Source organism: Ascaphus truei, chromosome 10 (genome assembly GCF_040206685.1).
Source record: "Ascaphus truei isolate aAscTru1 chromosome 10, aAscTru1.hap1, whole genome shotgun sequence".
Classification (NCBI taxonomy): domain Eukaryota; kingdom Metazoa; phylum Chordata; class Amphibia; order Anura; family Ascaphidae; genus Ascaphus; species Ascaphus truei.
In genome coordinates this window covers 36,345,390-36,372,232 of record NC_134492.1, presented here as the reverse complement: position 1 = coordinate 36,372,232, position 26,843 = coordinate 36,345,390, and the positions used below count along the sequence as shown (strand labels likewise).

Here is a 26,843-nt window from a genome sequence, read left to right as displayed (position 1 = left end):
TTATGCTACTAACTCTCACATATTAACTCTCTCAGTTACCTTGTCTAATGTTATAACATTATATAACATGTTATAACATTAGACAAGGTAACATAGATCTCAATCTGTTGAAAAAAGAACACTATTGGATCTTCACATTCCAATCAAGGTATCCGACTGGTTTCAATGAATTAATAGAACTTATCCCATTTTTAAGATAAAATATGTATATACATCATGGTTCTGTTTTTGAGGTATCTAGCTTTTTTATTAATGTCCATTGTTTATGCTTATATACATGTTTCACGATGTCTGTATACTCATACAATGCATAGTTTGAATAAAATAGGCCCCGAATCATAGCCTGGCTGTTGATTGGTGGACAGTCATGTAAATACGCGTGAGTGACTCTGTGCGTAACCTCCTGACGAAGCACGTAGTGCGAAACGCGTAGAGGTTGCGACAGGTCACTCTGCGCCTATGTTGTGAGGCTGAGGCGGCGCTTGCAGGAAGTCCGTGCGGTGGTAGTGTGGTCCGGACCCCCTTACGCTCACCAGCGGGATCCGTTCGGTACTTCAGTGTAAGGTTCCGCCTCCCCCTTTCAGACCCAGACTATTGTTCAGCCTTGCTACTAGCATCATCCGGTTAGTATTAACCATGATTTTTGAGCATTTAGGTCTTTTTATGTATCTGTAAATGTAGTGTTTAGATCTAGTCTTTTAGATAGATCTACTTATGTTTTTATGTGGTCATTCTACATTAACCATTTGATTAAGTGTGTTTGTATACTGAGGTGGGGTTGGATCCCCTCAGTTGATGTTCCTTTTTCATGAATTTTGGTTTTAATATATATATATATTTTTTTTTATATACACACTATTTCTAATCTCTGGTGCGCATTCTGTTTCTTGTTTTCACAAGGTATCCCCAATCCTAGAGGTTACCTTGTTATAGGAGTTAGTTGGGGAGATGCTCCACATTCATGCTGCCAAGGGATTAGTGCTTCCAGCAAACTACACATCCGCAGCACGAGCGCTGAATTTCTAATTTCTATCGGTGATAAGAATGAAAGAGGAGTTCCTCCTTTATTCCTGTGATCATCACACACACACGATCCTGGAACCCTGGTGCCATTGGCATTCTTGCACCAAAAAGGCTAGTTGCATGTTTGCCACAGTTTTCAGTGTATATTCCTGGTAGCATAATTTTGGTGCTCTAGCAACCTCCGGACGCTTAATGGAAGTATGGAACTATATTATTAACACCATATTTCTGTTTCTCAGATTGGGAGATAGGCCAGATCAGCGAGTTATAACGCATTAACATTCTGGCACTGGAGGAAACATATTGGTGCGTTATAAATACAGTAATAATGTATTTTGCGTGAATGTCTCTTCATTATTTTTGACCAATATTTTGTAATAGACACTTATCTTGTATTTCTATATTATTTTTACTACTGTTAAATCCATTTTGTCAAGAGAGTACAGGATGGAAAGGAAGGCTGTGGCACACTTGAGTCAGAAATCAGAGAGCTCAGTTTGTGTGGTAAAAATCAGGGGCTAGATCCAAAAATCCAGATAGCTGGCATGTGTAAAAATGCTGTAATTTTACCAAACTGGAAGGCATTATAAGCACTTATGTACATTTTGAACGTATGGACACCCACGCAAATAGTGCACAGTCGTGCATAGTTCAGGTACCAATTTTAGCCTGGAAGGAGTATTTGTAGATAAATAAATCACACACAAGTTAACAAGAATAACAGTTGATTTTTATAACACTGCCTGCATCAAAAGTAACTTTGCATGTTCTGAGATTATAAAACCAGTGTTAGCGATAATTACAATGCCCTGTTTACAATAAGATACAAGGCCCATAGGCTCTGTCCCAACTGTTAAAATTAGTAGAGATATAGATATATTATATATAAAAAAAATAATTCAGATTTGCATGTCAGAATAGTGGTTGAATCACAGCTGCCTGGCTGCATGCAAGACAGATTCAAAGCCTGCTAAAGAAGTGTGAAAAACATGTACTGAAAGTTTAACGGTAGTCACTCAGCTAAATGTATTAATGTTACCTCTTAAAAGTAGTTTTTACAACACGGTTAGAAAAACATTTAAATCAGTGTAATTGTGCAACATCCTCTGCATAGGCACCATCATACTTTAGTAACAAACCCCCTGTAACAAACTTGATCATAACGTCATATAAAAGCAGGAGGCAAAGAGCCAATACAAAAGGATTACTTGTGAAAGACAAAAACACAGGATACAAAATCCTAGCAAGCCCCTTGAAACCACACATGGTCAAAGTACCCTGTGCGCGTAATATAAAGGCCTGACATATCCATCAATATAAGGTTAAGATAATATATCTGCACAGGTAGTTAAATAAATATTGGTAGTACAGGATGTGTATACCGATGACCTAACATGCCATCCCATGGCTAAATTATGGGCCAGGCATGCATTGACAATCTTTATAATCCCTTTTAGGACAGTCTTATATAGCACATTATTTGTATTAGACTCTCAGAAATAATCTTCCCACGTTAGAAATAAATGCAAAACAAAATCATTGGTTTCTATGAAAATTCCAATGTTTGAGCCTGACAGCTGCCTTTCTCATGGTGTTTAAATCCCAGAGCCCAATTCTGAGACTGATAGTGTAGTACCAGCAACATTATCTTCAGCCCCTGTCGATCCACTGCTATACGAAGGCCTCCCCAATGTTCTTCCAGGTAATGCAATTGTAAGGCTCTGTTTTCCATGTTATAATAACTTTATTTCATTTAGCAGTGTTTCTCCCTCTCCCTTCTACTTCCCCCCCCCCCCTCCTACAATGGGACTCAAAGCGCTTCACAATTACATGGCGCGTGGTAAGCAGCATTGCACATAAGATTTTTACATACACAGTCTCTGCCCAGATGAGCGTACAACCTATGTTTTTTGGTGCCAGAGGAAGATCAAGTGCCTTGCTCAAGGTCACAGGGAGCCGACACCAGGATTTGAACCAGGCTCCCCCTGCTTCAAACTGTCGTAATCAGTCAGTGCCTTTACTCATTGATTGATTTAGAACAGTGAGATGCAACTAAGAATATCCAGAATTTCTCAATAGCACTGTCAAAACGAAATTTTCATGATTGACATTGCATTATTTTGTTAACTTTTTTTGCTGCCATAAACCTGCACTGTGTTAAATCTTGTAAAAGTTTAAGAAAACAGAGGGCAGCGAGCACAAGACAACACAGATGAGCATGGAATGAAATTGTAGAGCTCTGCGACCATTTGTTTAAACACCTTGAGAAAGACAATGCACTGAAAACCTGGATAAAAGTCTAAATCTCACTTAAGTACAGTATTTTATTTATTATTACATATGATTTATTGTATGGGGTGATTATTTCTGTTAGCTCCAACAACACCACCACCCCCCCCCCCCCCCCTCGCCCCAAAAAAGCAAATTTAAATCAGTTTGCAAATGCGTCACGTTGGGTATGTGCCAGGATCCTCCGATTCGGGTCCTAACCCTGATAGAGCTCACGCCTTGGATGACCTCAGACGAGACACAGCCTCTCCATTTCTTCTCTGACTTTGACATGATGGCCCGCATTGAAGGAGGAGCGCAGTGGTAAGCGAGCAGGACCCAGCTGGATCCCAGAATTGTATGACATAATGTCTTTAAATTCTGCTAAGCCCCCACCTATAGAAATAAAGAGAAGGCGAGTAGATTTATGTTTCAAGGTAATTTTAATCAATTAGATCAGGGGTGCTCCACTCCAGTCGTCAAGGGCCACCAACAGGTCAGGGTTTAAGGATATCCCTGATTCAGCATAGGTAGCTCTATGAACATGACAAGAACCCTAAGTGATGCACTCAACTCTACTAGATGAAAACAGTAAACTTTTATTAATATAATCTAATAATGCAAACATAAAAAAAAAGTATTTAAAACCTAAGTAATGTACTGAAAAGATCCTGATATAGAATCACTATAGATGATCACATGGCATTGTTATATATTTTAATAATTTTTTGGGGTAATTCACGCTAGAATAGGCATACAGTTGTATCTCACAGCACTTTGAACATAATAGCTCATTAAATAGACACTTGATACAATCCTGAAGGATGTGAGTATGTGAAGTCGTTGATCCTAACAGGTAGTGAGATACATAGAAAGCTGGGAGCACTGGTTATGTGACACTGTGTTGCAATGCTTGTGTATTACACATGGCATTGCTGCCTGCACAGAAAACCTAAATGCAATCCCAGGCAGGAAGAGACCCCTATAGTTGTAGACAGGGGAAAAGCGTCGCTATGGAGCTAGTGGAGGTAAGTGAATATATCCCAATGGGCAATCTGATAATTCAGCAGGGCATATGCATACCCCAGTCCACTTACATACACATTATCAGATTGCCCATTGGGATATATTCACTTACCTCCACTAGCTCCATAGCGACGCTTTTCCCCTGTCTACAACTATAGGGGTCTCTTCCTGCCTGGGATTGCATTTAGGTTTTCTGTGCAGGCAGCAATGCCATGTGTAATACACAAGCATTGCAACACAGTGTCACATAACCAGTGCTCCCAGCTTTCTATGTATCTCACTACCTGTTATGATCAACGACTTCACATACTCACATCCTTCAGGATTGTATCAAGTGTCTATTTAATGAGCTATTATGTTCAAAGTGCTGTGAGATACAACTGTATACCTATTCTAGCGTGAATCACCCCAAAAAATTATTAAAATATATAACAATGCCATCTGATCATCTATAGTGATTCTATATCAGGATCTTTTCAGTACATTACTTAGGTTTTAAATACTTTTTTTTTTATGTTTGCATTATTCCATTATATTAATAAAAGTTTACTGTTTTCATCCAGTAGAGTTGAGTGCATCACTTAGGGTTCTTGTCCTTTTCCCCCCTTACGCATATATTTAACCCTGATAGCACCTCTCTAGTAAGTAATAATTGTTTTGAGCTGAGCAGGATTTTCCCTTCCCTTCCCCCATCCTCCCCTTTTTCCCCACCTACTGCAGCTCTATGAACATGACTGAGCAACATATACTTCATTAGGGGGAAGAAGCAGCAATGCAATCAAAGTGTATTTTTTTCAGCTGTGATCACTGGCACGGCGAACAGGAGATCAAGTTTTAAAGCTCCTCGTAACACTGGACAAGTCTCTTTATCTACCATTGCACCAGGTACTAAAAAGTGCTTGAGTAAGCTATTGGGGCAAATATTTTGGGTTCCATCTCTACCAAGTTAACCACTTTAGCGCAAAAGGGGCACGCAACACATTGTGGTCTTCTGAAGTCCTGGATGGATGAAGAGTTACAGTATGTATCTGCAAACACTGTATACAAATGTTATTAGTATTTAGTGGCACTACAAGAATAATGAGAAAATGCTATACATACCCATGTGGAATACCCAAGTAATAAAGCTCTGGATGGAGAACTAAGAGACACAAAAGCAAAATGAGTGTTAAGCACAAACACAGCATTGTAGGCTAAACAATATACAAGTGTCCCTTTCCAATTTGGTCTAACACGGCACTGTCAAAACAAAGAACTGGACAGTACCTGAATATCCTGGGCTTTGCTCAAGTGGCCTTCTTGAAAGGCTGCCAGCATGTCATTGGTTCGTTTTCCAAGGAAGTTGTATGTACTACACAGCAAAGAAAGCAGCAGCAATGAGTCTTTGTAGGATGTTAGAATAGGTGGTTTGGAAAGAAGCCAAAATGACTTTCTACAAAGTACAAAGTCTCACCTGCCCACAGCCCCCTGTGCACCAAATGCCATGGCTCCAAGTAGTTGCTAATAAATAAAAAGACAAGGAAAATTAGTATGTGGTGGGAACCAATAGCTATCGATAAAGGACATTAGAGAGTGCTCTTAAGCCTACCATAGCAAAATGGATTAAATACAAGGAATCACTATTAAAAACAAAAACACATTGTGGTTATTTCTAGAGCTCAAAATGCATACTATATTCCCTTGAATAGCAAATCCTAGAAAAACCTCCTGATGCCAGGAGGAGATCTTGCTACTGATCTCAAAAGGAACTATTTATCTAAAGTATTTTCCAAAGAAAAGAGAAGATTAATTTCAGTGGAATTACCTCATCCACACCATAGAGATAATCAAATTCTTTGTGTTCTTTGATACAAAGACCAAAATCCAAGAGATTAACATCGCTAAACTTCACTCCACGGAAGGACGGGATTTGAGTCTTCATCTTGCCCAGCAGATCTTGCACCTGAACTGTTTGGACACAAGCATCAAACACACTTCTATATTATACTGTTCAACCAACTGCGGGTCAGTTCAGAGCTGAAACTCTTGAGCTCTCCCCAATGGCTGCATACTTACATTTTATCCCAGTCAGGCTGGGAATGTGATAGTAATAAAAGGGGAGACTGGGAGCAGCACAGGCCACTTCTTTTAGGTACGAGACCAGTGCGTCTATGGGACAGAGAAGTACAAAGTGTGAGAGCTACATCGGGAAACTGCACAGAGACGAAGACACATTGGGGCACATGCATCAAGCACCGGTACACCGATATCCAACATGATATGTAACACACAATGCATGCTGCTTTTACCATAACTGAGTAAATAATGCTGATGTCATTCCAAAGTTGCAGTGATCAGGGCTGAGTAATAAAGCTGTGTTAACATTTACTTTTTTTTTTTTTTTTTTTTTTTTTACAGAGTATAAAATCATGACCAAAGAAAAGTTATCACTTGGCCAGTCAGCCCCCAATGGTATTCTTATTCCAAGCACATGCTCCACGAGGCCAGCAAACGGTTACTGCTCTCCCATAGAACAAACAATGTTGGCAGTGGTGGTCCCTCCTATGTAAAAAAAGGGGCGGTGGGAGGAACTGGAACAGACTGCCACAGCACTCATGATGGGTGTCCCGGGTTACCCCTCATTACCTGGGCTGGAAGGTTTGATGAAGGAAGGGGACATGGCACTGATTGCATCTGCTCCGCAGGAGGCAGCATGGACAGCCTGCAAGGAGAACCAAACGAGTTAAAAAGAAGGACCCCCACCATGTAATATTCACTGTTTGCTGCGGACAACGCTCTCAGATCACTTTACAAGAGGTTACAGAACAATGGTAATGCAAGAAGACCCTCCTTAACAAGAAATAATTAAAAGAGCAATGATCTACACAGGGTCCAGCTCAGAAAGGAAATCATTAATGTACCAACAACCAGATTGTGTTCTGGCAGGGAAATTATTAATAAAGCAGTGCTGGTTTCCTCAGTATATATTTAAAAAAAAAAGGGTTGGAGGAGGAGAACTCCATTACAAAGGTTGTTCATGGATCAATGATCTGCACATCTCCTTTGCGCTCACAACCTTTGCTCTGTCACAGTCTTTGCATTCATGTTTTCAAAAGCCACGTCTGCCACAATTAGGGTAAAACTGTCAGGTAAGCTGCATGTCGCAGATGTAAAGTGTAGGGAGGGAGATAGTTAGGTGTATAAAAAAATAAATAAAAGAGAGACTCACCAGATCCTTGGAGTCTGTCAGACTCAAGCATCCCACGTGTACCATCACTTGGACCATTCTACGAATTACAGAGGGAGAAGCAGGAGTAACATGCATGAAATAGATTAAAAAACAGCACTCCAGCTACTCTTTTCCCCCCTTCTTTTGCAGGATGGGAATCGGAGCATCTACAGAGCTGAACCAAGCCTTTTGGTAAGCCCAGGAGATCCCCCTGTTCTTGAGATACTAACTGGTAAACATACCAGCATTTTAGTCCTCACCAGCAGAAACAAAATGGCGGTACAAAAATCTCATGTCATGCAGGCCAATTGGAAGCAGCAACATCATTCATTGCGACTTTCTATTTGCCAGGATGATGCAGGAGATTTAAATTACAGCGCAAAACCAGTACCTTTACCAGTAAGTATCTCAGGAACCAGAGGTGATCCCCAGAGCTGAATATAGCTCTGTTGACACTCTGGTTCCCACCCACATAATATAGATAGATAGATAGATAGATAGATAGATAGATAGATAGATATACACACACACACATACAAATCAAAACCTTAAAATCAGCATACTTCTGCATCCCTCGTTCTTTCACGTGCATTAAAAATCCTTCTTCAGACAAGCAGAATCCCAAACATTACTCCCATTCTCTGTGTGGCTACTCACTTGCCGCTCGCATGGGTCACCCACTCTTCTGTAAGCTGCTTTCTCTCGTGGACACTGAGTGACACTCCTTCTCCTGTTGTCCCATTTACTGTACAGAGAAAGCAGAAGTGACTGGACAGGCAGATGACCACCTAAAACTTTCATGCAAAAGGTGTGCATCTCCTTTTTTTAAATGTTATTATGAAGCTCAAAGTTAATTGAAAGATTTTCACGGTTATGGTGTACAGAAATAAAAGGGGTGGTGGGGGGGGGTTACAACAATACACGTCGTCAATACATGCATTGCAAGTTACATAGTAGATGAGGTTGAAAAAAGACACCACCCCCCCCTCTCTCCCAGCACACTGTTTTAGCTGAGAGAGAAAAACATAAAATGTATCAAATTTGTACTTGCAAGTTGCACTTTGGAAAATGCATAGCACTGGTTCCCACTGGTCTCTCTGCTCCCCTACCCTGGTCTCTCTGCCCCCCTACCCTGGTCTCTCTGTCCCCCTCCCCTGGTCTCTCTGTCCCCCTCCCCTGGTCTCTCTGCTCCCCCCCCCTCCCCTGGTTTCTCTGCTCCCCCCCTCCCCTGGGTTCTCTGCTCCCCCCACCCCCCCCATCTCTATGCTCCCCCCCCCTCCCTGGTCCCTCTCCTGTTCAACTGAATAAAGCCTGTTTGTGTTACAAGAATCCATGTGAGCAAAAATGTATTGAATTGTATTGTCTCTCTCTCCCTCCCCCCCATGTCTCCCTCTTTCCCCCCTACCCCATGTCTCCCTCTTCCCCCTGTGTGTCTCTCTCCGTGTGTCTCTCACTCCCCTTCCTTCAGGCTCTCTCTCCCCCCATGCCTCTCTCTTCCTCTCCTTCCGTCTCTCTCTACCCAGTCTCTCTTCCCCCCCTCCCCGTCTCTTTTCCCACCCCCCGTCTCTCTTTTCCCACCCCCCACCCCCCGGTGAGAGAGAACCTGTTGCTAAAAATTTTGAATTCCACCACTGCCAGAGTCATATCATCCAATGATATCTCATATGGGGAAAAATGAATTCCTTCCTGACTCCAAGAATTGGCAAATCGGATGAATCCCTGGATCAACATCCTTCCCAAGTATACTTATTTGGTATATCCCTGTATACCTTTCCTATCTAAAAAGATGTCCAACCGTATAAGTCATATGGTATACACAAGACAGTGTGGGACAAGGTAATATCCCCTTCATTTGGCCTACGTGAGCCTGGGGGTGGGGGGAGAAAATGAAGAGGGATGCGATAAGGTAAGGAAAGGGGTAACCAGCTGGTAAGGTGGTCATGGGGGGAGGAAGAGATACATAGATGACGTAGTATGGGTGAAGTGTCCACCTCCTTTTTATCACACCTCTGACACTCATCTGTTGCCACCATAGATTTCAATAGTGTTCTAAAAATCAGGATCACCTGCACATTTCTACTAATCTATTATGAACCAAGATAATCCTGTTACATTCATTTCACCAACCACTTATTTATCATTATTTTGTTCTCACATAGTGTCCACATGTACTAGTCTTCATAAAACACCCACTGGAGGGGGTGGGGGGGTGGAAAAGAGATGTGTGGGCATCAAACGCACCAAATATATTTTTCACATGCTGTTTCTCTACCAGGTAGTCTACATACTGCTTGATGATGGGAAGATTGATGTCACTGCAGAGGACAAAACAGAGATAATGAAGAATCAGCTGGCAGGCAAAGCTCGTGTGTGAACATCGAGATTTCCCCTCGTTAAGCATTACCTGCTTGTCGTCATTGGGGTGAACGTTGCAGCCATGAGGCCCTTAAACTGCTTCCCAGCAGACGCCATGATCCTGTTAAAAACATGTAAAGCTGAACATTCATTTCTTGCAGCACCAGCCCCGTCTGCTCGATATTTATTAGAGTTTGCTTTTAGTTTCTTGAAATTAGATCTGGTTGCAACGTCAGCAAGAAATTGTATTGTGACTTCCCATTATTTACCCTGTGGCCACCCAGGCTTGTAGCTTGTGCCCCCACCCCACAGAAACTATAAGAAATTAAAGGTTGATTTTAATGAGAGAGAGGAGAAGAATCGATCCCTGGAGAATGAGAAACCAAGAGTCAGCACTGAGGAACCCCCAGTACAGGCAAGGTAAAGAAAAATATATATTTTGGGTGCAGAGAGGGGGAGTATTTCTGCTTAAGGCGATCAACTCCCCCAACTCCATTGCGAAATGCGCACACCTATTTTAAAGTTTGCATCTAGAAAAGATACCTTTGTAATTAGAGTGTCAATTCAATGTGTAGACTCAGAAGCACAAAGCCAACTTAAAGATATGGGGGGGGGGGGGGGGTAGGGGGAGGTCCCTTTTGCCTCAATGTAGAAATGTTTATACAATATCTATGTTCTAGATCTGAAAAAGGGAGAAAATTATTTTAAAAACAAATCCCTTTTCTTTAAAAGCAAAAAGTGGGACTGTACAGGTTTGTGCATAAAGCAGGATTGCTTTTCCAGAGTCTCTAGTACGGTCACACTTTGACCGTAGAGCTTGTGTAGCCATGTTGGTTTTATGCATATAGTTATATGGTTTTTATAACCAGGGTTTCAGCTTTTCATTCAAATTGCTGAATTTGGAGTTCAACGTGGAAGCTTTTGGAAAGCAGACACTGAAAAGCAGCAGTAGAGGATATGAATCTGATGTGTCTGCAGTTTACACATCCTATTTCCTAGAAGCAAACAGCAGCTGAGCATGCTGTGCAATGATAACCAAAGCCCGAAGACATAACTCTCCCCTTTGTCACTTGTGCCTCTCAACGAGTAAATACTAGGTGCAGAATTCTTCAATGTTGTACAACCAGCCAAGTCACAGTTTTAAATCGTGTAAAAATCTGACTTTCTGACTGTCATAGTTGCACATCCGAAGGCAGAAATTTGAAATGCATTGCATTTAAGGAGAGCAAACTATAGGAGGTTCATTTGAACTAGCAGAATATATATTTTTTAAGACAATCTTAAGAGGACAGTGCTCTCTTCCTCGAGTCAAGTTCTTGTCTACAAATTATTTATACCAGGTAAAAAAAAGCAGCATGGCAGTGATGATAATGGTCAGGTGGATGGTAAAAGGTCAGTGAATCAAAAGGAGGGAGCGAGAGGCTAAGCAAGATATGAACAAAGATAGGGTCTCCCCATCTTCAATGTTTTTTATTACTACATTTATAAAGCTATTTGCACTATCCTTGTGTCTTCTCCTTTGTCTGCTTTTTCAGAGTTTCCTGCCCCTTTGGTGGATGTCTCTCAACCTGAGTTGGTAACTCTGAACAACCGACATGAGTAAATTGTTCGCATAAAATGTGAGTAATACCACCATCATTGCATTATTTTTTTTCATTTTTTACTGTGTTGCACTATTTTTGGTATTTTTTTTACCTCCTTTTATATATCTCTCTAGTGAGAGCGGAGTATAGAGAGCAGACCTAGGAAGTCATCCGGAGGCCCCGCATTTCCAACAGCCTGCAATACGGGGGAGGGATGCCAGCAATGGCATTTTACTACATGTACATTTTTAATGTACTACATTGAATGAAATAAAGGAATTTTATTCTAATAGAGTTGTTTCTCTGTGCTCCTCTTTGTGTATGGCAGAAGTACACAAAAATATAAAAGTACACACAGTATTGGAGAGTGATGCTACACAGTAAATAGAGTGATGCTATACCGTATTGTAAAGAATTGGTATATGGATATGTATGCGTCATAGCACCAAGGACAGAGCACTTTACACAACAATACAACACGGGGGATACAGTAATACGGGTGGGATTAGAACATCAAGACAAATGTAACATTGGGAGAAAGCAGTCCCTGTCCTGATGAATTTACAATCTAAATCATAATGTGGGGGAGATTACCAGAAACATGTGTATACATTGGTTAATGTGTACAAGAGCATACTTTAGTTTAAAGAGTAGGGCATCCAGGGGGTATGTAACTGCTTTGTTGAATAGGTGAGTTTTCAGATGGGGTTTGCTGTTAGAGAGAGAAGTCGCTTGGTGAACATTCAGAGGGAGGGCATTCCAGGGGTAGGGTTCAGCAGGTGGAGTGAGAGAGCAGAGTGTAGAGAGCAAGCAGGGATACAGCATGAGATTAAATCAGAGATTGGGAGGGGCAGAGGAGTGCAGAGCATTGGAAGAAAAATGATTTTGTAGTAATGAGAAATAACAACATCTCATATCCTCTCTATTCTAACAGAAAGTTTGTAAACTTTACTATTTGTCCAATTAAAAGGTTACATACTCCTTAATTTGCTACACGAAAGAACCATTAAAGCTACCTCTCCGTCTGTCATGCTGACAGTGTCAGTCTGTCTCTCATCCTAAAAAAGGTCCCCATCAGCATTATTTACTTTTCTTTTAATCTTAATCAGTCTTTCCCTCCATTGGATTTTGGTATTTATAAGATATATTTTACCATGTAGAATAAAATAAGATGAATAACACAATTTCAAGTTTGTCCCAGTCAGTCTCCTATCCTACCTGTATATTATAAGCTCCTTTTGTTTTAGGAATAGTATAAACAATAATAGTTTATATGTATTATTATAATACAACTGCACAATACCTGATGATATCAATCTGCTTTGGCTATGAAAATTAAAAAAAAATCTTACCTGATATTCTGCATAGACCCTGTACCAGCACTGCCTGTCCCCTCTGCACAGGGCTAACACAGTTATAAGCAGGGATCACGTGACTGCGACCCCGCCAGCTGCATCCTGGGAGGTGTAGTTTGCCGCTTCCCCATTCGGTCCCATCATTTTCAATCTCCTAGCATGTGATAGCAGCAACATCAGACTACAATTCCCAGCACCCCATGCGGTACAAATCAGCTGTTTTTGCTTCTCGTGACCGCCTTGCTTTCAGTGCATGGGATATTTGGTCAGCGTGATGGGTGATGTACATGATGTATTTGTGTGTGTACAAGGCGGAGATCATAACATTTCCAACATTTATAATTGGTCGCATTTCTCCAAACTTCCCACATTTCGATATGCCATCCTTGTGATGATAACTGACTGGTATGATAAAGCATTGCACACAGTAAAAAAAATAAATAATTTTGCAAACTTGACATTTTTATTAAGTTTTACAGTATAAAGAGATACATAAGGCCAAATATGCAGCTTTTACATATGTAACCATTGAATATAAAAAGTGTGTATCTCGCTATACACACTTTCTATTCACTGTTTTCTATGCAGCTTGGACACTGCCTGTGATTTGGCTGCACCTGATTTGTGTATTGTTTACACTGCCATATATGTTTGTATATATACACACATATACAATTTATGTTTGTCACTTTTTAGCACCATGATGTAAGTTTACGCCTTATTTCAATCACTTTTACATATGTAACACCTGTTCTCTCCCCTCCCCTCCCCACTCCCCCCCCTCTCCCCCCCCCCTCTCCTCTCTCCCCCTCCCCCTCCTCCCCTCCTCCCCCCTCTCCCCTCCCCCCCCTCTCCCCTCCCCCCCTCCCTCCTCCCCCCCTCCCCCCTCCCCCTCCCCTCCCCCCTTCCTCCCTCCCCCCCTTCCTCCCCTCTCCCCCTCCTCCCCCCTCCTCACCCTCCCCCCCCCTCCCTCTCCACTCTCCCTCCCCCCCATCTCCCTCTCCCCCATCCCCTCTCCCCCCATCCCCCCTCCCTCTCCCCCCATCCCTCTCTCCCCCCTCCCTCTCCCCCCATCCCCCTTTCCCCCCCTCCCCCCATATCTCCCCTCCCCCCCATATCTCCCCTCCCCCCATATCCCCCCTCACTCCCCCTCCTCCCCCCCTCTCTCTCCCCCCCTCCCTCTCCCCCCTCCCTCTCCCCCCTCCCCCTTTCCCCCCTCCCCCTCCCCCCTCCCCTTTCCCCCCCCTCCCCCCATATCCCCCCTCTCCCCCCCCCCTCTCCCCCTCCCTCCCCCCCCCCTCTCCCCCTCCCTCCTCCTCCCCTCTCCCCCTCCTCCTCCCCCCCCTCTCCCCCTCCTCCCCCTCCGCCCCCTCCCTCTCCCCCCTCACCCCCCCCATATCTCCCCTCCCCCCCATTTCCCCCCCTCCCCCTCCCTCCCATCCCCCTCTCCCCTCTCCCCCTCCCCCTATCCCCCCCTCCCCCCCCTCTCCCTCTCCCCCCCATATCTCCCCTCCCCCCCCAAATCCCCCTCTCCCCCCATCCCCTCCCTCTCCCCCCCATCCCCCCTCTCCCCCCCATCCCCTCCCTCTCCCCCCATCCCCCTCCCCCACTTCCCCTATCCCCCCCTCCCCCTTCCCCCCTCCCCCTCCCCCACTTCCCCTATCCCCCCCTCCCCCCCTTCCCCTATCCCCCCCTCCCCCCCTTCCCTTATCCCCCCTCCCCCCTCCCTCCCCTTCCCCCCTCCCCCCCCCTTCCCCCCTCCCTTCCCCCTCCCCTTCTCCCTTCGCCCTCTCCCCTCGCCGTCTCCCCCTCCCCATCTCCCCCTTCCCGTCCCCCTCTCACCTCCCCCTCTCCCCCTCCCATGTCTCCCTGCTCTCCCTCCCCCCTCCCCCCTCCCCCCCCATATCTCCCCTCCCCCCCATTTCCCCCCTCTCCCCCCTCCCCCTCCCCCCCTCTCCCCCCTCCACCTCCCTCTCCCCCCCATCCCCCCTCCCCCCTCCTCCCCCCTCCCCCCCTCCCCACCTCCCCCTATCCCCCCCCCTCCTCCCCTCCCCCCCATTTCCCCCCTCTCCCCCCTCCCTCTCCCCCCCTCTCCCCCCCTCCCCCCCATTTCCCCCCCTCCCCCTCCCTCTCCCCCCCCTCCCCCTCCCTCTCCCCCCCATCCCCCTCTCCCCCCCTCTCCCCCCTCCCCCTCCCCCCCTTCCCCTATCCCCCCTCCCCCCCTTCCCCTATCCCCCCATCCCCCTCCCCCCCCTTCCCCCCTCCCCTTCCCCCCTCCCCTTCCCCCTCCCCTTCTCCCTTCGCCCTCTCCCCTCCCCCCCCCTTCCCGTCCCCCTCTCACCTCCCCCTCTCCCCTCCCCATGTCTCCCTGCTCTCCCTCCCCCTCCCTCCCCCTTCTCCCCTCCCTCCCCCCCTCCCCCTTCTCCCCTCCCTCCCCTTCTCCCCCTCCCTCCCCCCCCTTCTCCCCTCCCTCCCCCTTCTCCCCTCCGTCCCCCCTCTCCCCTCCCTCTCCCCTCTCCCCCCCATCTGCCCTCCCTCCCCCCCTCCCTCCCCCCTCCCTTCCTTCCCCCTCTCCCCTCCTTCCCTCCCCCCTCTCTCCCTCCCCCCTCCCCCCCCCTCCCTCTCTCCCCTCCCTCCCCCTCTCCCCGTCCCTCCCCCTCTCCCTCCCCCTTTCTCCCTCCCCTCCCCCCCCTTCTCCCTCCCTCCCCCCCTTCTCCCTCCCTTCCCTTCTCCCTCCCTCCCCCCCCTTCTCCCTCCCCCTCCTTCCTCCTCCCCCCCTTCTCCCTCCCTCTCCTTCCTCCCTCCCTCTCCTTCCTCCCTCCCTCCCCTCTCCCTCCCCCCTTCTCCCTCCCTCTCCTTCCTCCCTCCCTCCCCCTCTCCCTCCCCCTCTTCTCCCTCCCCCCCTTCTCCCTCCCTCCCCCCCTTCTCCCTCCCTCTCCCCCCCCTCTCCTTCCTCCCTCCCCTTCTCCCTCCCCTTCTCCCTCCCCCTCCCTCCCCTTCTCCCTCCCTCCCTCCCTTACCCCTCCCTCCCTCCCCTTATCCCTCCCTCCCTCCCCTTCTCCTCCCTCCCTCCCCTTCTCCCTCCCTCCCCCCCCCTCCCCTCCCTCCCCTTATCCCTCCCTCCCCTTCTCCCTCCCTCCCCCCCTCCCCTTCTCCCTCCCTCCCCCCCTCCCCTTCTCCCTCCCGTTCCCTCCCTCCTTCTCCCTCCCTCCCCCCCGTCTCCCTCCCTCCCCCCCGTCTCCCTCCCCCTCCTCCTCTCCCCCCCCTCCATCCCCTTCTCCCCCCCCCCTCCATCCCCTTCTCCCCCCCCCCTCCATCCCCTTCTCCCCCCTCCCCATGTGTCTCTGCTCTCCCCTCCCCATCTCCCCCCCTCCCCATCCCTCATCCCCCCTCCTCCCCATCTCCCCTCCCCCCATCCCCCCCCTCCTCATCTCCCCCCCTCCTCATCTCCCCCCCCTCCTCATCTCCCCCCCTCCCCCTCTCTGACCCATTCCTCCCTATTAGCCTCAGCCTCATTAGGGGCTCTAGTACATAAGGATAGTCATATCCATGAGACTTCCTATAGTGTTGTACCACTATGCGATCTGCTCTACTATTCTTAATAAGGTTCTGCCCACAGGCTTCCCCTGGCAGTACCCAAAATAGTGGCTCTTTAGGTAGAGTCTTATGCTTCACCACCTCCTAGTCTGATATTTCTGTTACGATCCCTAAAGATCTTTGCTGTTTCCTCAGGAGTAAACTCCCCCTCTTCCCACCAGTGATCCACTGCATTACCTTGTATTAATAGAAACCTAGTCCTATTCATGTGTGGCACGTACCCCTGGAACATTGGATCCCACCATTGTACTACCTTTCCCACATTAAAACCAGGCACATTAACCGAACCCACAGTAGATGGTGGTCTGGATCTGCCAGATTTACAGGACCCATCTATTGAAGATACAGCATAATACCCCCCGCCCCCCCAGGCACATCATTGTCAAACCCATTCCACACTATATTGTCCTGTTTAGGGTTTAAGGCAATGTCAGTGTTCTGGGCAGTGTTCGATGGGACCTTAAGCCCGGAAAGGTGTCTCGATGTTTCAGGCACTTTGCGCCGGCCTCGGCCCATTACCGCAAGTACCGTGTGGCTATTTAGGTCCCTGGTAGCCTTACGCTTTCGGGCCTTGCCACGAGCATGGCACTGCAGTAAGAAAATATCAGCCTCGGCCTTACTCACCGGAGCGGAGGTCACTCCTTCCGTATCCGCCTCGATGACGACTTCTGGTTGCACCGGAAGGGTGTTGGCATCTGCAGGAAAAGAAGTACCGGCCAGTACATCTAAAATGGATGCCTCCGCGGGAACCAGCGGGGCTGAAGCACCCTCGTCGTTCAGCTGGTCTGCTGTATCTGCGGGAACCTGAAGATCGTATACATCCTCACCGCTCTACTGGGCTGATGCAGTCTCGTGGGTCTCCCGGCCAGGAGCAGGCACCTCAGTTGTCTCATGAAGATCCTCCGCAGCCACAGACATCTTCCGCTTGGGTGCGGTCATCTCAGACGTCGTCACGGACGCTTGGCAAAGCTCTCTCACACCGGATGGCCGTTCTCACCACTCCGGGGACGATGTAGCGACACTCCGGTTTCAGCCAGCCCAGAGTCAGTTACTTGGGTCAGAAACTTCCAACAGGACGCCACACTCATCACCGGAGACACAGGTGATGGTTCAGTCAGCAGTTGAGAAGAAGAGGACCGCTGGGACATCACCATATAGCTGGCTGCAGCCTGTAAATAGCGAGCCCGCTCTTGTACCACCAACGACGGCAAAAATGGTCCTTCCCCGATCATCTCAACAGATAATTCACACTCATATTTGTAGGTCAAGTCCGAATTGGGGACACGAAGTTCCCTCCTGGCTTCAGCTTCCAGGGAGCCCGCTCCCAATTCATCAATCTATAGGCCATAGTCCCGTCAGGAGCCCACGTCCAGGTAACGCCGGTCCTTATGACACAGGTCATAGAAGCCCCTTACGTACTTCTGGCTAGGCGCAGAATGAAGCGGCATCTGTGGTTGAAGATATGGTACTCCACACCTCTTGCAGCGAGACTTGACTTCCAATTTGCCGCCAGGGCAATCGCATAGCGAGCAGATATATTGGAGGAAGTCATTCCCATTTATTTGCACCGCCAGGAGTTCTCCTGGTAGCACATATTGGGTGTAAAAAAGGAAGTGTGAGGCGCTTCTAATAAAGGTGCAATAAACTTGTGAATAATAAACCTTAAATAAAAACCTTTTATCAAAAAGTGCTCATTAATTATACATGAATAAAAAATGTATAATAGTGAACTTCGCTGCTCAACCCTTTATGGAGAAGATCCAATTTCTCCTGTCGTAGATTGTAGGGAGAAGCTTATGGGGAGCGCAGATGTCACCATATGTGGGGAAAGAAATATATATAGTGTAGTATGTTTTACAAAATAAACAATCAATTCAAAGAATCACGATTGGGAACTCACACTTTCCCAGTGAAAGATCAGCTGTGGATATAATATTGAAGACTCGGTCAGTGTGAAGTATCAGAAATCAGCAGCATAATCCATTAGGCACTATGTGCATAGACACGTAACAATAATGATGCGCAGCTTGTGCATGCCACCAGCCCTGCTCCCGAGGTTGCGTCGCGTCACTTCCGGTTGCGATCGATCGCAGGGATGGAATCACCGGGTAGAGGGGGAGATGCTGAATACACTTCTCAGGCTGCTGCAGGTTCAACTCAACGCGTTTCGCTGGCTTGGCAGCTTCGTCAGGAGTTCAATCAGATTGAACTCCTAACGAAGCTGCCAAGCCAGCGAAACGCGTTGAGTTGAACATGCAGCAGCCTGAGAAGTGTATTCAGCATCTCCCCCTCTACCCGGTGATTCCATCCCTGCGATCGATCGCAACCGGAAGTGTCGCAACGGACCGACCGGAAGTGATGCGACGCAACCTCGGGAGCAGGGCTGGTGGCATGCACAAGCTGCGCATCATTATTGTTACGTGTCTATGCACATAGTGCCTAATGGATTATGCTGCTGATTCCTGATACTTCACACTGACCGAGTCTTCAATATTATATCCACAGCTGATCTTTCACTGGGAAAGTGTGAGTTCCCAATCGTGATTCTTTGAATTGATTGTTTATTTTGTAGAACATACTACACTATATATATTTCTTTCCCCACATATGGTGACATCTGCGCTCCCCACAAGCACATATTGGGTAGCAGCTTTCTCAGCCATAATATTCACTGGAACAGGGAGCAAGCCTAGTGTAGGTCCTACTCCTTCAGTCACCACATGCATCTGCATGGTGCGGTAGCTGCATCTGGCTACGCCCCTAGTTGTGTTACTCCAATCAGTGCCTCCTCCCCCTGGTTGATCCAGGAGTTCAGGCACTAAATATGGGCGCGGCTTCAGCTTTTGCACCAAACCAGGTACATTTTTGCAAAAGATAAAGCAGGCTGTCTGGGTTTCGCGCCCCCTTGCGCTATCCCGCAGTCCAATCTCAGGCTCTCTCTGTGATCCAGCTGGTCCCCGATCAATACCGTACGTCAATGCACACAGGCAAACATAGGAGAGTGTTCATCCTACGCGTTTCACAAGTTGTCTCGCTTCCTCAGGGTCATTCTTACATTGGTTCAGGAACCCCTAGGGGTTCGTGAGGTATTTCCAAAGGGTTCTCCAAAAAGAAAATGAAATTGCAAATCCCAGGCAGTAGAGTGGGTTACTGAGCCCGTGTGGGAACTGCACATGTAGTAAGGCCCCAAACTGCACCTTAGCGTGGGTAGCATAGCTGTCAATTAAAGCATGAGCTTCCAAAATTACTCCCCACAATGGTTTGCATTCACAGAGGCAAGACATTCTTGGGCATGTCTTTGGAAGCTCCCGCAGGAAATGACTGCTGTACCACCTATGCTGTCTACACACACTGAGGGGAAGTTTGGGGCCTTATTAAGTGTGTGTTACCCCCATGAGCTCAGGACATTGCACTACTTGGGATCCGTCAAACAGTTTTGTTGGCAACAATAATCTGATGGATCAGCAATGCGATTTATTAATTAGGGGTTTGCAGAGTAAATATTTTCTAGCAGGTGGTGTACAATGTAAGAAAAGGTTGGGAACCAGTGTTTTAGGGGATTATTGATTAAGCTGCAATAGTGGCAATCGGGGCAGTATTGCACAGAAACTCCCATTGAAATCAATGGGATTTTCTGTGCAGTAGTATTTAAATTGGCACCATCACAGTTTAATGAATATAAGTTCACATAGGCTCTAATTGCCATTTTTGCAACATGGTGAACTTAATAGTGTAGTGTTTTAATAAGCTGAACAGGGATTTTATTTGTATTGTATCTTCTTATAATTCTTTAAAAAAATGGTTATTGCAGTGTATTAAGTCACTGGAACTAAAGAAGAAAATGGTTTCCTCCAATTTAGCCAACTTTAACCCATTGTACTTCAAGATTATTAGGTTTGGTTCCCTTTGGTATGTAGTTCCCCAGTGCACGGCTACTCTTTCAGTTTGAATAATGTATTGGTGGGAGGCCGAGATTGCAAAAGTGTTAATATCCTACTTAAATGACTCATATTTGGGGCTATGCTTGTATGAGTCAGATTATCTTCCTCAAATTCAGTTCTTGGTTTTGATTTTATTAGCAAACAGAAATGCGTCCTACTCTGCAACTTTCTTGAGAAGTTATAGAGAACACAGAATATATATTCTCCAGCTGTCCTAGAAATGGAGTGGTAAAATAGAATGTAGACCCTCCAATACTTTACAGATACCATATAAGGCATCCTCAATCAATCAGAGTCAGAAAGGAATATTGAGTCAGGAAGGAATTTATGATCCAGCTTATGAGACATCATTGGTTAATGTTTATATGGGGGGCTTTGTTTGTCAACCTCTGGATCAATATATTGTAAATACAAATATAGGATGAGTATCTGTCGTCTAAATTTAACATAGATTGAATTTGATAGACATACTGTATGTCTTTTTTCAATCTGAATACTGGTGTGAGGTATGTAGGTGCACAGTATTTAAATGTCTTGTTCAGTATATAATATAATATTTGAGGCATTAATCATGGTAAAAATGATGTATCATTCCATATAAATAGAAAATATCTATATAACTATACATCAAAATAGATTGTATTAGTATTTAATGCAGTAAAAAATGATATACTGTATACTGTACTGTATATGCTGCCCAAAACATCTTGTCCCAACACTCCCCCTGGTTGATCCAGGAGTTCAGGGACTAAATATGGGCGCGGCTTCAGCTTTTGCACCAAACCAGGTACATTTTTGCAAAAGATAAAGCAGACTGTCTGGGTTTCGCGCCCCCTTGCGCTATCCCGCAGTCCAATCTCAGGCTCTCTCTGTGATCCAGCTGGTCCCCGATCAATACCGCAAGTGAATGTACACAGGCAAACATAGGAGAGTGTTCATCCTACGCGTTTCACAAGTTGTCTCGCTTCCTCAGGGGCATTCTTACATTGGTTCAGGAACCCCTAGGGGTTCGTGAGGTATTTCCAAAGGGTTCTCCAAAAAGAAAATTTAATTGCGAATCCCAGGCAGTAGAGTGGGTTACTGAGCCCGTGTGGGAACTGCACATGTAGTAAGGCCCCAAACTGCACCTTAGCGTGGGTAGTATAGCTGTCAATTAAAGCATGAGCTTCCAAAATTACTCCCCACAATGGTTACTCCCCAAATTTACTCCCCACAATGGTTTGCATTCACAGAGGCAAGACATTCTTGAGCATGTCTTTGGAAGCTCCCGCAGGAAATGACTGCTGTACCACCCATGCTGTCTGAACACACTGAGGGGAAGTTTGGGGCCTTATTAAGTGTGTGTTACCCCCATGAGCTCAGGATACTGCACTACTTGGGATCCGTCAAACAGTTTTGTTGGCAACAATAATCTGATGGATCAGCAATCCGATTTATTAATTTGGGGTTTGCAGAGTAAATATTTTCTAGCAGGTGGTGTACAATGTAAGAAAAGGTTGGGAACCACTGTTTTAGGGGATTATTGATTAAGCTGCAATAGTGGCAATCGGGGCAGTATTGCACAGAAACTCCCATTGAAATCAATGGGATTTTATGTGCAGTAGTATTTAAATTGGCAACATCACAGTTTAATGAATATAAGTTCACATAGGCTCTAATTGCCATTTTTGCAACATGGTGAACTTAATAGTGTAGTGTTTTAATAAGCTGAACAGGGATTTTATTTGTATTGCATCTTCTTATAATTCTTTAAAAAAATGGTTATTGGACTGTATTAAGTCACTGGAACTAAAGAAGAAAATGGTTTCCTCCAATTTAGCCAACTTTAACCCATTGTACTTCAAGATTATTAGGTTTGGTTCCCTTTGGTATGTAGTTCCCCAGTGCACGGCTACTCTTTCAGTTTGAATAATGTATTGGTGGGAGGCCGAGATTGCAAAAGTGTTAATATCCTACTTAAATGACTCATATTTGGGGCTATGCTTGTATGAGTCAGATTATCTTCCTCAAATTCAGTTCTTGGTTTTGATTTTATTAGCAAACAGAAATGCGTCCTACTCTGCAACTTTCTTGAGAAGTTATAGAGAGCACAGAATATATATTCTCCAGCTGTCCTAGAAATGGAGTGGTAAAATAGAATGTAGACCCTCCAATACTTTACAGATACCATATAAGGCATCCTCAATCAATCAGACTCAGAAAAGAATATTGAGTCAGGAAGGAATTTATGATCCAGCTTATGAGACATCATTGGTTAATGTTTATCTGGGGGGCTTTGTTTGTCAACTTCTGGATCAATATATTGTAAATACAAATATAGGATGAGTATCTGTCGTCTAAATTTAACATAGATTGAATTTGATAGACATACTGTATGTCTTTTTTCAATCTGAATACTGGTGTGAGGTATGTAGGTGCACAGTATTTAAATGTCTTGTTCAGTACATAATATAATATTTGAGACATTAATCATGGTAAAAATGATGTATCATTCCATATAAATAGAAAATATCTATATAACTATACATCAAAATAGATTGTATTAGTATTTAATGCAGTAAAAAATGATATACTGTATACTGTACTGTATATGCTGCCCAAAACATCATGTCCCAACACTTTGTACTAGTTAGGACTGCATGGCAATTTTATATACAGGCATACCCCGCATTAACGTACGCAATGGGACCGGAGCATTTATGTAAAGCGAAAATGTACTTAAAGTGAAGCACTACCTTTTTTCCACTTATCGATGCATGTACTGTACTGTAATCGTCATATACGGGCATAACTGATGTAAATAACGCATCTGTAACAGGCTCTATATTCTCCCCGCTTGCGCACAGCTTCGGTACAGGTAGGGAGCCGGTATTGCTGTTCAGGACTTGTTGACAGGCGCATGCGCTAGCTGCCGTTTGCATATTGGGCGATATGTCCTTACTCGCTAGTGTACTTAAAGTGAGTGTCCTTAAACCGGGGTATGCCTGTATATTTTTCTGTTGGGCTGGACCTTTAAAGTATACTTTTTAAACATGTGTCTTCTAAAGCACGGGGGCTCAACTCTAGTCCTCAAGACCCCCCAACAGGCCGAAGACTGAGCCACTGATTGAGCGAGCTGTGCTGAAGCTGGGATAGCCATAAAACCTGACCTGTTGGGGGAGTCTTGAGGATTTGAGCACCCCTGTTCTAAAGGCCAGCACTTATTGTATATGCGTATACACAACTACTGTGCCGTTTTCCACACACTTAGGGGCCTATGCAGAGAGCAGCGAATTTTAAAATTGGCGAATTTATTAAAAAGTAGCTTTTTTGGAGAGTTTTAATCTCCATATGCAGAAAAGTGCGAATTCTGCTATGTTTAACATGGATGCGTGTGGCGAGTTTAAATTGGCGAGATGCGCGCTTCAGAAATGTGTTAAAACAAATTCGCGGCTTTTTTTTTCCCCTTTGCAATGGCCGCGAGCGGCAGTTTTTTCTGGCGAGTTAAAACTGAGACAATCGCGCCATTTTATTGGCGCGAACAGCCGCTAGATGCCGTTCGCGCCTCTCTGCATACGGATATTTTTAAAACTGGCGAGATTGAGGTTCTCGCCAGCCGCGAGGCGAGTTTTATAACTAGAAAAGAAAAATTGGCGCGTTTTTCGGAACTCGCCATTTTCTGCTGCTTTCTGCGCGATTTTCTCCAAAAAATGGCGAATTTCGAAATAGCGCTGCTCTCTGCATAGGCCCCACAATCTATAAATACAGTAACCACTCAAGAAAAACATTGCAATTTGCTATCACGTAAATGTTTTTTTGTTTTTTTTACAGGAATGATTGTGTTTTAGCAAATCTGATCCACGACTTGATTTTCTTTTCTATTAATAAAGCACACGTTGGCACAAGTTGTGGCTTTTGCTAAATTAAAAAGATCACCACCTGCTTTTGAAAAGGGTGAGATAATGATCCAGTCCAGGTTCTATGTTCCCCTTTGCTGGTTTCTTGGCTGCTTTGTTATAGCAGAGTACAGCCTGATGAAAGACTGCCCTAGACCTGTCACACAGGGGGCTTGTAGTTGGTTAGGATGTTTTCTAGTCTGCTTCATACCCTGATTTACACTTATAACCCAGTGTCCTTCTAATTTACACACTATGGAGGTCATATAGCTGTCCTGTTGTGAAGATATGAAGACACAATAAGGCGAGCGCAAGCCAGAAAAAACAGAAACAGCAAAATGTAAGTCACACAATAGCCTAAAATGCTAAAAATTGAATAGGTGATGGGAGGGGAAATAGGATGGAAGTAAGTAATACAAAATCACTCACACGGCCATGTGTGAGTGTAGACACATCACAACAAAGGTGGCTTTAGCCTATGGCTTGCTTCATTGGTCACTGGTCCTGACGGAGATCTCAGGAGAGAAGGAGGGGAGAACAGCAATAGGTGTATGACACTGTTAAGTGACAATAAATGGTGGGGTGGATAAAATAGATATATAAAAACCACTCACATGGCCATATGTGAGTGCAGACACTCAGAGATAATCCCAGCCTTAGAGGTGGAGCACAGTCTTCTTTAGTAAATCACAGGCAGGGTAAGCCAGGTAAAAAACAGAACTTTAATGAATAAAAGAAGTAAAAAGTCCAATTGGAAATGTCCCAGAACTCACGGCAGCTCTCCTGTATGGCGCGATCGGCGTTGTACCCTGACTTCCGCGTCCGAAAAGTCTGGCGGCGAACGGCAATCCAGGTGAAACTGCGGTGGTATAAAATGTCCAAAAATCCTCCTCAGAACAACATGTTTCGCTCGTAAGCTTCGTCAGGTTCTGGAGGAGGGGTCTCTGTGTCTTCCTTATATGATGGATTTGATCACAAATCAATCTGCTGCAGCTGGTATGGCGTGGGGTCCTTGTGCAGTAGCTCCCACTGAAGTAAAGCTGTCCAAATATGTGCCTGTAAAAATCTGCATAACCCGGCTCTTAGGTGACTCAAATGTAGTTTAGGGGGGTTCACAAAGGGAAGGAGTATCTTCAGTAAAGTTAGGCTAACATAATCATACAACATGATGATGATAAAGAGTATTAAAACAGTTCCTACGGTGAGGGGTCCTTCGCACCATAGATAAAGCATTAAAATAGATGCCCTGATGGGTGCCTGTCTCAGTAACCCTAAGGGGAGAATAGTTGTCCAGGTATATGCCTGTTAAACTATCAATAACTCAGTACCTACATGGTACAAGGTGGTCAGAGAGAAAAAAAGGCATAAAAAGCTTCTGTTGAAATTAGGCAAATAAACGTATAAATCTAAGCAGTCTTTAAACAATAGATAGAGCATTAAAATAGCTGCCCTGATGAGTGCCTGTCTCAGTAGCCCTAAAGGGAGAATAGTTGTCCAGGTATATGCCTGTTAAACTATCAATAACTCAGTACCTACATGGTACAAGGTGGTCAGAGAGGGTTCATAAAGGCATAAAATGCCTCAGTTGAAATTAGGCAAATAGACTTATAAATCTAAGTAGTCTTTAAACAATAGATAGCGTATTAAAATAGCTGCCCTGATGGGTGCCTGTATCAGTATCCCTAAGGGGAGAATAGTTGTCCAGGTATATGCCCGTTAAAATATCAATAACTTAGTACCTACATGGTACAAGGTGGTCAGGGAGGGTTCATAAAGGCATAAAATGCCTCAGTTGAAATTAGGCAAATAAACTATTAAATCATAGCAGAACTTAGCAGTCTTTAAACAATTACTGTGGCACATGGTTCTTAATGCCACAGATAGAACTGTGAAACGGCTGCCCTAGTGAGTGCCAGTCTCAAACATAGCTAGACATCTGATGTTACACAGAGAAGGTCTTGCATATGCACCATATTACTATAAAAATTAGGACAAATACATAAATAAAAACATACAATTATTGACAGATAATCAAACACTCAAATGCTTAAAGAAAAACATACCTTACTAAATAATAAATGGCTTAATTCCTCCATGTGTGATATATAGTAGCAGGGATGACTGCTAGTGAACAGCCTTATCAGATGGTCCATTAATACGCTTCTCATCACTTAACCAAACTGGTATTAGTAGACTGCTGATAAACAGTTGATGATTGTGTGGCACAAAATGGGAAGAACGACTAAAACTACATAAAATGCAATGAATAACCAAATTATAGGGGCACTCTTAGGGGTCTACTCATACGGCCCACATACTGCAGGCCACATGGGCACTGCAGTAAGTAAACTATGTAAGTGGTTCTACAATTTATAAAAGTATTAGTCTTAAATTGTTCTCCGGTTACTGTTGATTTAAAAATTGTTTTCTTTTCATCTCCGTTTTGTACAGGCTTTACAACTAGAACATTTATAAAAACCTGGATTCTGTGATAACCAATTACTCTTTTTTGGTGCAGTTTCAAATGTGCTTGGGGCTAACTTGGTTTTTAAATTATTGGCTTTTTAAAAAATGATCCTTGGATTTTCAGGTAGAACACCTTTAAAGATGGG

The 26,843-nt window shown here is 45.0% G+C and overlaps 1 protein-coding gene and 1 long non-coding RNA gene across 4 annotated transcripts; one reads left to right on the top strand and one right to left on the bottom strand.

Annotated features, from left to right (window-relative positions):
• Window positions 1-1,731: 1,731 nt before the first annotated feature.
• Window positions 1,732-25,246, bottom strand: NPL (N-acetylneuraminate pyruvate lyase). 3 transcript variants are annotated; one of them, XM_075616566.1, is made up of 12 exons: window positions 24,846-25,246; window positions 9,930-10,001; window positions 9,767-9,840; window positions 8,183-8,270; window positions 7,526-7,583; window positions 6,943-7,018; window positions 6,373-6,465; window positions 6,122-6,264; window positions 5,771-5,817; window positions 5,584-5,668; window positions 5,419-5,458; window positions 1,732-3,687 (listed from the first exon to the last, which is right to left on the bottom strand). In XM_075616566.1, exons 1-12 carry the CDS (start codon window positions 24,851-24,853, stop codon window positions 3,542-3,544), a joined length of 930 nt encoding a protein of 309 aa, XP_075472681.1. In that variant the 5' UTR covers window positions 24,854-25,246; the 3' UTR covers window positions 1,732-3,541. The 3 variants fall into 3 exon arrangements, with proteins under 3 accessions (XP_075472681.1, XP_075472680.1, XP_075472682.1); XM_075616565.1 differs by lacking the exon at window positions 24,846-25,246 and adding an exon at window positions 12,816-12,941; XM_075616567.1 differs by lacking the exons at window positions 9,930-10,001; window positions 24,846-25,246 and having other exon boundaries at window positions 9,681-9,786.
• On the top strand, window positions 9,805-11,734 carry LOC142503826 (uncharacterized). Its single transcript, XR_012804102.1, has 3 exons — window positions 9,805-10,300; window positions 11,416-11,499; window positions 11,598-11,734. It is a non-coding gene; the product is annotated as an uncharacterized LOC142503826 (long non-coding RNA).
• Window positions 25,247-26,843: the final 1,597 nt, after the last annotated feature.